Here is a 10,447-nt window from a genome sequence, read left to right as displayed (position 1 = left end):
CAACCTTGATTAAACCTACCTGCCTGTAAACTTTCTAGTGATCCTGAAGACCATGATTAGCTTTGTTCAGGTGTGTTGGAGCAAAGCTCTGCAGGAAAGTGACCTCAGGGCCGGATTTAATGCATAATGGAACGGTAGTGTTTGTTTAGTGCATGACCCTGTGCTTAGGGCCTTGGTAAAAGTATTTTTTTGCATATACTTGGTCCAAATTATGTCTCTCTCTCTCTGTGCATGTGTTGCTGTGTGTATGTGTATAAAACAGGAGGTAGGGTGCTATTTCCAAACATCTCAGGAGGCCGTTTATCAATAATCCCAGTCTAACCTCTATCTCACTCCCTTTTGATTTCTGTGGCACTGCAGCGCTCAGGAAGGCTGCTTCTGATGCACTCTGTCCCTCACCATATCTGTATTACTCTCTCTCTCTCTCTCTCTCTCTTCTCTCTCTCTCCCTGAGGGGATTAGAGACTTGCCCATGGGGAACATAGTGTATTTTTAAGCTGCTCTTTGCCTGCTGTGTCTTCAAACTCCAGACCTTTCTCTCTTACACTTATACACACACACACACACACACAACTGCGTCTACTACATATTACATGTATCTAAAAGAGGACATTCCACTTATATTGTTTTTATGTGGAGCATAGTATTTTATTTCATCCCCAAATGTCCCAAAGAGAGGTTTCATTAGAATTAGCTTTCTTCCGTGGACAAATTTGTTCCGTAAACCCACGCACACCTGATTTCTTCAATTAGATTATGTAGGGATTTTTCCTGCCTGTATGAGCGAGTCTTATCAACACATAAACACATTTAACATCAGGGTTAGAAGCCAGAAAAGTAATGCATAGACGTCCTACAGTGTGAGGATAATCTCAAGAGGACTCTCCATCTGCGCTTTTAAAGCCGCGGTGGGGGAAAAGCAGAAGATCTAACAAAGTAAAACGTTTAATCATCGTTCTTCCATCGAGGCCGGAATGATATTAATTCAAATTGATGTGCAATGTTTTCTTGGCACGTACAGTTAAATCCTCGTGGGAAGATAATGATAGTAGGGAATTTTAATAAAATAACATTTTGGTACCGAATTGAGAACAAATTTCACTACCCATGGCCTCCCTGGAGACTTGTTAATGTGTTTGCCATGGTGTCGCTGAGCTTTGTGGCATAGACATTAGACCATCAGTGTGATACTGCTCCTGATATCTCAGTTCTGTGTATGGTCTTTAATGAAAAAAATAGCTCGGTTTTATTCAAAGGCCCATACTGAGAAAAAATGCAATGCAGTTCCTGATATTTATTGACCTTATATTAAGATGAAAGCTTTATAACAGCAGAAACAGTTTATATAAGAAGTAGTTTATATAATATGTGGTCAGAATTTTGCACAGACGTAGTTATGACGATTAGATAGTTTTGGTGCAGTGCAGTACCCTATAGCCTTTCATTTTCAGTGCATTAGTATAAATTTGATTTTGTTCACTTTTTTATAAACTGAGCTGAAATACTGTAATTATATTCTATGTTAACTGAAAGTATGCTCTGGATGATCTTAATTGAGCATTACTTTTATTGTAGAACTACAAACAGATCTCTTTTAGGTCAAGTTCATAATTAATGAATACAGCTTTGCTATGTATATAATGCCTTCATGGCCTGTAATAGTTGTTGGTGTATTAATAAACACCAAACACATATCTGTGTTCGTTAGTGTTTATCTGATATTGTAGAGTAGACTTAGCGCCTACTGGCTGTTTCGCCGAACCCAAATGACTTATCTGTGTTTGAATCGTACACATCAGTCTATAGTAGAGATATTAAAGCCACAAATCAAAATCATACAGCACACTGTCTCTCTGTTCCCACACACACACACACACACACACACAAATCTTATCAAGCTGTCATATGACAAAACTACATGCAGCATAGAATGCCTAATACTTACGAAGAAGTGTTGTGGTGGTATAAGGATGCTTTCTAAACTTGACTGAGTGGGTAATGATTAGGCATAATTCAGCTGCTGTTTATCTGTATCTTGTCTACAGTGTAACCTTTTTAAAATCTTTCTATTCATCAAATAAAAAAAATGTACTCAAGTTTTCACAAGATTAGGTAACACAACTGTTTTTAACATTGATAGAAATGTTTCTTGAGCAGCCAATCGGTATATAAGAAGGATTTCTGAAGGATCTTGTGACATGTGACTGAAAATCTGATGCATCACAGGAATAAATACATTTTTTAAAGGATATTACAATATAAGATTAGTTAATAAAAATACTGTTTTGCTGTATTTTTAATCAAAGCCCTGCTGAGCATAAAAGATCTCTTTAAAAAAAAAAAAGTTTGAAACAAACATGACCTAACTTGAATGGTAGTTTATGTACTTTAAACCTGAACAAATACGGTTTCTTAAAATAAACCAAGCAAAGTTGTGATTGAGCTTGAAAGACTAGAACTGCAGGACTGAATGTGAATGGATGATTTATTTTTTTATTAACCTACATATTTTGTTTGTTTTCTGTTGCAATAATTCATCTTTATTTATTAAAGATACAAATATTTTGGGGGGAAGTTGCAATCAGCATCCACTCAAGAATCAGAGGGGACACGTGGGCATGACACATCGGCACTCGCACGCTGCAGAAACCCCACATCCACATTACACTAGATTAATACTTCAGGGTTCTGCTGTTCAGATGTTCCATCAGAACTGAGCTGGAGTCCTCAGTCTCTCGTGAGAAGAAACAATACGCTGAAGAACCATTCATTTTTGTTCACACCGACATGTGCCTCTGGCTTCCTGTGTTTTTGTCTCGTTCTCTCTTTTCTTGAGCAGATGTATTGTTGTGCTTAGCTGACGTTCACTTGCTTTTTTCTCCTCCATTCTCACCCACACACTCACATTTCTCTTCATTCGTACAGAGTTGGTAATGAGAGAGTGGGTGTGGGCTTTCATTTTCATTATGTACTGAGGTAGATTTGGCTGCTGTTTTCTGCTCCTCTCTTCTTTTTTTAATCTCCTTTCACCTTCGCTTGCCTTTTTCTTTCATAGAAGTTCTTTTGTTTCTCATGTTCATACATTGATTGGTTTCACAGGTGGTTTAAGGTTTGGTCTACATTGGACTATGACCTGCCCACTTAAACAGGAAAGACACAAAAACAGACTGGTGTAAATTAAAGGACTAGTTCACCTAATATTGAAAATTCGGTCATCATTTGCAAACCAAAACATTTGTGCTGTATAGGTTACTCATGGTAAGAGACAGGCTAGCTAAACAGCTGTTTTACAAAAGAAATATTAAATGGCTAACAGTGACAAACTTTTTGTCAAGTGTTGCCATTTTGCTACTGAATCAAAAAAATACCATTTACATGCTTCTGATTCAATTTGACAAGAAACATTAATAGAGTTGTTTCGGCATATAAGACATATGATTAAGAGTGAATGTGTGTATATCTTTTAAAAAAAAAATGTTTATATATAATACTACCACCAACCTGGAAAACTTTGGAAAAGTACTTTGCAACGTGATTGTCATATCAACAGTAGTATCTTGTAAACACAATTTGTTTGTAGGCGGACTGAAAAAAAAAAAAAAAAAACTATATGTCTTTACTCCCGAAGGTGCCAGCCAATCAGATCAGCACCTGCCCGACCGTGTAAGTGCTTTCCATTTCTCTGCAATATGTATCAGATGTTCAGGGAAGGGACTTGGTCCTCAGGCGTGCCATTTGATGAGACTAGGGCAGCTCTGCGACGCCTCTGTCAGATGAAGAGCGTCCCACAGTCATCACTCACTGGTGGACTGGTGGCATGTGTAGTGAAGATGAAACAGTGGACAGTCGGACACACAACAAAGCCCAGATCATAGCGATTTATGGCCAGAGTGGTAAAGCACCTAGAGTCAAAGCACTGATGAGACGGAGGAAAGCAGCTCTTCACATATGAAAATCTGAATGATGAAGCAATAAAGCAGCTTTATGAGCTCATGATGTAGGCGTTTTGGAGTGGATCTTGTAACTGCTGCTCTGGTGCTGAATTGAGTGCAGAACAGCAGTAAAGGTCTTTGCTGGTAATGACGCAGAACTGTAATGCCTTGAGGATGTCAGAACAGATGGTGTTCCCGTTGACTGCAGAGTAGCGCTCTGTCAAATGTATATATACAGTACACTAGAATTGTATACAAACTTATGACGCCACAAACACTGTTGTCTGTTCATATTATGCTTGGTCTCATTGAGGTGTGTTGTCCTAAATGTATGGTTCTAGCATACTGTTCAGAGGTTTCAGGTTGGTTAGATTTTTTATTGTTTTTGAAAAAAAGTATCTTATACTCATTTAGGCTGCATTTATTTAATCAAAAGATTTAATATATTTTCAAATGTACTTTATACCTGTGATGGCAAATCTGAATTTTCAGCATCTTTAATCCAGTTTTCAGTATCACATGATCTGATATGATGTCATATCATATCGAAAACAGTTGTGCTGCTTAATATTTTGTCCTAACCATTACAGTTTTTCTCTTTGATAAAAAGAAAGTTCAGTAGAACATTATTTGAAATATATATATTTTGTAACATTATAAATGTATTTAATGCATCTTTTCTGAATAAAGTGTATATATATTTATTTGTTTGCATGGACGCTGAATATACATTATTAAAATAGTAAAATGTCAGCATTTTATGCATGAAAAACAAGGGGCATACAAATACATTCATAGATTAAAAATGTTCAAAGCCATCATGTTTTACTCATTTACTTGCCATCATTCTGACAACATTAACTTTTTCATTCTGTTTGGTGTGATTACATAATTTTACCTAATTTAAAAATGTAGAAATTCAAGTAAATTCTGTCATAATTTAATTAAAATGTAATAGTACAATTTATGCAAATGTATTTAATTAATTCGTTTTTAGTTATTTATAATTTATAGTTAAATTGTAGTAAAACTGATATAAAGTAATTTCGATTTAGTTTTAGTCATTTATTAATGCAAAACATTATACATTATGTAACTTTTTTTAAGCTTCTAAAACGTAAATGCATTCATTTTCATTGTTGATGTAAATGTTTCAGCATTTAACAAAATGTACAAATTGTACTATATGAACATCACAGACTAGGTTGCAATAAAAAGATAACCCTCACAGCTGGCTTCATTGCCATTCAAACTGTCAATCCCACTAAAAAGGTTTACTTCAATTTATTAATTATTGGTTTTAGAAGGAAGTTATAAAAAAGGATGATGGTCGAAACACAGATGGACAGTTAAATTCTGCTTTTTTAATTTCCACTGGATGATAAAAACACAAATGTCCTTCCTCTGTGAGTTAACATTCAATTTAACCATCCCCTCTTAAACACTGTCATGTGGGCCATTATCCTTATTATAACTCATTGAGCAAATGGATCTACTCACCAGTTGGATAATGAGAAAAGAGCATTTTCTTAAGGGTAAAGTTAGGTTAACAAGGCTTTGATTCCCATTTGTGATTCTCAGATGAGGATTCCTGCCATTGCCTATTTGCACTTTAGCAATTATGCAAATCAGATAATGGTGCAAACACAGCCCTGAAAATAGCACTGATAGCAATTTGCATTGACTGTTCTCCAGGATGTTTGTGAACTATTAGTTTAGGATGCTAAAATAATAAATTAATTCTTAATTATTCATTAAACGTTTTAATGAATTAAGAACAAATCTTACAACAAATAATGTGTAAATAATGGTAAAGTATTTGCATTTCATTAATATGTCTGGAATACTCTGGGATGAATAAAACTGTGCTTCTACGCTTAAATACAGTTTAAAATGTAAAGTTTAAAATGATTGTACCTTGTACAATAAAACTTGCTGAGTGAGATATAGAGCTATTGTGTCAGTCTGATTTACAGCTGAAGTGCTTCTCATCTTTAATCCTGTTCATTCAGACGGCTGTGACATTGCTTCAGCTCTTTTGCATTATTATAGCGTTTATAACTCTGCAAGTGTTGCCAGATCTCACAGGAAAAACATGCAACCTGTTCTGACAATACAATCTCAAAATAAGACTCACCAAAACATGGCTAAATTGGCTAAGTATGTTTGTCCTTTCAGAGGTGAATTTCTTAATTTAATCTGGTTTATTCTAGAATTCGGGTAAAGTAACTTGATTTTTACAATTCAGAGACCCTCTCTTGTAAATTTAATAGGTTATCTGTAACTGTTGAATAACTTGAATAATGTGTTGACCTTTTGACCAGGTGATGGACAGCTGTGTATATTACACCATAAGTAAAACAAAAGCATTTTATTGGTTCCGATTTTTTTGAATGACTTAATGAAATACAAGCCCAAAGTCGCTTAATAAGCAGACATGTCAACACAGTGCAAGTAGAGGACGTGAACAGCACCATCTAATGGTACCCAGGCACAGATGATTTCTCTGTGATGGATCTCAAAGCAAACTAATCCAGAAACTTGGCTGATATTTTTGTATGTACATGTGTGTTTTGTGTTTTAGAGATAGTGAGAGCCATGACGCATGTCATTAATAATGGGATGTCCATGTACTGGGGCACGTCACGCTGGTCAGCGATGGAGATCATGGTGAGTAGAGAGAGGAAAAATTGCACTCACATTTTAAAGTAGAGAAAATTGCATTCGATTTTAGGGCGTTTTATTTAACAGGATTTAATTTTTTATTTAGTTTTTTTATATTAATTTTAATATTTTAACATATTATTAAATTATAAAAAATATTCTTAATTTCATTGTTGCTAGTGGGTTAAGAAAATTACATTAAATTAAATTACCCTTAAAAAATTTAGTTTAGATATAATTAATGGGCATCAACACAAAAATACTCAATGTGTGTTTATATCTTTATTTATGAACTATGTTAATATCATTCTTTTCTCATTTTTGTCATCTCTTTCTCCCAATGTAGGAGGCGTATTCTGTAGCAAGGCAGTTTAATCTAATTCCTCCTGTGTGTGAACAGGCCGAATATCATTTATTCCAGAGGGATAAAGTGGAAATGCAGTTGCCAGAGCTTTACCATAAGATTGGTAAAAACAAACACATATTGTATATACACATGAGCACACATAATTCAAATATGATCTCTGAAACAGCTTAAAAACACAGTCGTGCACTGCAGGTGTTGGAGTGGTTTCCTGGTCTCCTCTAGCCTGTGGCATCATCACAGGGAAATATGAAAACGGCATCCCAGAATCCTCCAGGGCCTCTATGAAGGTACTTTAAAGGAGTAGTTCAGGCAAAAATGAAAATGTGCTTAGAATGCACTCCAAGATGTAGATGAGTTGATTTTGTCATTAGAATAGATCTGGGGAAATTTTGCATTACATCACTTGCTCACCAATGAATCATCTGCAGTGAATGGGTGCCAACATTAACATAACAATAATCAACAAGTAATCCAGAAAATTTAACATCTTGTGAAGCAAAAAGCTAAGTGTTTGTAAGAAACACATCTATTAAGGCATTTTAAATTTAAATAGTTGCTTCTAGCCAGTCAGCTGTTTGGACTCTCATTCTGACGGCACCCATTAACTGCAGAGCGTCCATTGAACAAGTGATGTAATGCTTAACTGATCATTTTTGGGTGAACTCTTCCTTTAATACTGTCTGTCATGACAGACACATCATTTCCTCAAGACATAAGGATGGAAATCTGCCCATTAAACTGAAACTGATCCAACTGAACTATACTCAACAGAAGAACAAAGCTGAGTTAAATAGGACAGTCTGAAACTGGATGAATTGATTGAGGAGCTCATTTAGTTCATAGATAACACCTTCAGCAAGTATACAGCGATGAGGGTGGCAGTCTGTCAGGGCAGGTTTGCTGTGCTTGTCTCACTCTCTCTTTCTCTTTCTCTCTCTGAAGTCATACCAGTGGCTGAAGGAGAAGATTCTGAGTGAGGATGGCAGAAAGCAGCAGGCCAAGCTTAAGGAATTGACCCACATAGCTGAGAGGCTCAGCTGTACCCTGCCACAGCTTGCCATCGGTATGTCAAAATAACCTTTTCGCTTAAACTGCCATCACTGCCATAGTGACTCAACTGTTCTTTCAGTAAAATACAGAAATTCTGCTTTTATGCACATTTCCTGACTGAAAAACAGGACTCATCAAATCTGAGGATAGAAAAAATGACATACAATTTTCTCACTTAATAAAAAACTAATTTGGCTTTTTTTAACTGGAAACATTTTTGTGATATGGAAAACCTAGATGGTGACTCTTTTTTTTTCAGTTTTAATATGTGTTTTTAGAAATGTGGTGCACATTTAATATTGTATTAAAAAATTATTCTTTATTAAAATGTAGGAAATAGTAATTATTTTTATTTTGTTTTATTTATTAATGTAATTTTATTTTTGTTTATTAATAAAAAATAATAATACATATTTTATTAATTAAGTTTTAAATTAATTTTATTTATTGTGTTTTTTTAAATAGTCAATAATTATTTAATATTACTTTATTAAATAATAATATATTGTATGACATATTTGTTTGTAAACATTGTTTTTAATAAATTTTATGTGTATTTATTTTAATGTGAAAACAGTATGATGAACAAAAAAACAAAAAAAAAACAAACCCTGTACTGTAAAAAAAAAACTCCAGTATAAACAGTCCTTACAGTAGCATTTGGCTGCACTGTCTGTTCAAAATCCTACTAGCTCATTTGAGATTGCCATGATTCACTGGCTTGAAACTTCCATACATGTAGGACTAAATGACAGATTCCTCATGAATCTATTGTGTGTTCCTCTGTAGCCTGGTGCCTCCGTAATGAAGGAGTGAGTTCTGTTCTCCTGGGGACCTCCAACCCTGCACAGCTCACTGAGAACCTGGGGGCGATACAGGCAAGAGATTTATCAAAACATCTCAAACACACTCACACACTGTGGAATCACTGCTATCCCACAAACTCTGGTGGCCTGTTACAGCTCTGTGCTTTTATCTCTTAACACCTATCTTCTGAATCTCACAGGGTTAATTTTACAGTTAAAACATCAAAAACAGGATCTTGCTTGATGTTAGTTTTATGTGCCAAGGCAAAATTACACACACTGATAAGACATCCAACTAAACCAGCCTTATATAAAGATGGTTATGCGTAGTTTCTAGCTTGACAAAATGATTGGACATGCACTTTCTCAACCAGAGGCCCACTAAGGGGCCTCAGAAAACTTCTCAGGGGGCTTCAAGATGACTTAAAAATATTTTGATTTTTAGAACAAGCATTAAAATATTATTTAGAACAAGCTGTACAATAAACTAAAACAATTAATATCATGATGATCCTTTCCCATGTGTTTTAGTAATTAGATCTACATTCTCGTTGACAGGTTCTTCCAAAGATAACCACTCAAGTGGCCTCGGACATCGACAAAATCCTGGGTAACCGTCCCCACAGTAAGAAGGACTACCATCATTAGGCCTTTCTGTGAACCTGTAAGCCTTGAGACTCAGGATCTCGTGCCAGACCTCTTGTTTCAGCGGGTGTCCACAGTGTGTGATTCCCACCATTGTGTGTCTGTGTCAACTTCTCCTGCAGAGAGCCATTGTTACTGTTACAGTAGAAATGCTAAAGTGTTATGCATGCTTCTGTTCGACCTATACCTGAGCTCATCCTCGCATTAAGATCTCTGTGGAGACACACCTGCCTGTGAAGCACGGAAGCTCCCGGACTCCCTCGTCTGTGGGGTTTTGTATTCAGCCGTCATAACCCATATGTGCCAAAGTGAACATCGTCTTGACCCTTGACCTCCAGACATCCATTCTGAACAGGGACAAATGGCCCTGATTATGGTCTATAAAAAGTAAAGTAAGGAAACACACTGCATATCATTCTGAGAATGTACAAACTAAGAACTTTGATGTATGGCAGAGCAGCATATAGAGTTGAACTGTCTACACTGGTAAAAATGTGTTGGATTAAAAAGCCATCAACAGTAAAGTGGGCTGTTATTGTGTTTAAATGTTCTCCAGGAAGTTGTACATCTTTAAACGACCATCTGTGTATGTTTCCTTTGTAAACCCTGCAATTTGTGTAAATTCCGTTCAACAATTTCTTACTTCTCCATTGTTTTAAATGTGCATTATATAAGTAACTTAGTTTGTGTTCTCCAGTGTTTAAGTTACACTGGTTAAAAATTTAAATGCTTGCTGCTTTATTTGGCAACTTTTGAGCTGCTAAGCAGTAAATACTTGAGTCCCGAGCGTGACAGAAATGCACAACTACTAAAAGCAACTAGTTCCTGTCCATGACAAATGGGGTCAGAATGTTTACAGACTTGAAAATGATGAAGCTGTTAATTAATGCATTGTGCAGAGTGCTTTTAACATTAAAATAAAAATGTGCATCTCCAATTTGTGGTGTTTTGTTACATATAAATGTTTTTAAGCTTTTGAAGTT

At 35.7% G+C, this 10,447-nt stretch overlaps 1 protein-coding gene across 1 annotated transcript; it reads left to right on the top strand.

Moving 5' to 3' along the window:
- Positions 1-6,069: 6,069 nt before the first annotated feature.
- LOC113046364 (voltage-gated potassium channel subunit beta-1-like) lies at positions 6,070-10,388 on the top strand. The gene is made up of 6 exons (XM_026207246.1): positions 6,070-6,602; positions 6,943-7,063; positions 7,156-7,250; positions 7,906-8,026; positions 8,803-8,891; positions 9,378-10,388. Exons 1-6 carry the CDS (start codon positions 6,531-6,533, stop codon positions 9,465-9,467), a joined length of 588 nt encoding a protein of 195 aa, XP_026063031.1. The 5' UTR covers positions 6,070-6,530; the 3' UTR covers positions 9,468-10,388.
- The last annotated feature ends 59 nt before the right edge of the window (positions 10,389-10,447 follow it).

The sequence above is a fragment of the Carassius auratus genome, chromosome 27, assembly GCF_003368295.1.
Source record: "Carassius auratus strain Wakin chromosome 27, ASM336829v1, whole genome shotgun sequence".
NCBI lineage: Eukaryota > Metazoa > Chordata > Actinopteri > Cypriniformes > Cyprinidae > Carassius > Carassius auratus.
Note: the sequence above shows the minus strand (reverse complement) of the source record. Positions and strands in the feature narration are given on the sequence as shown.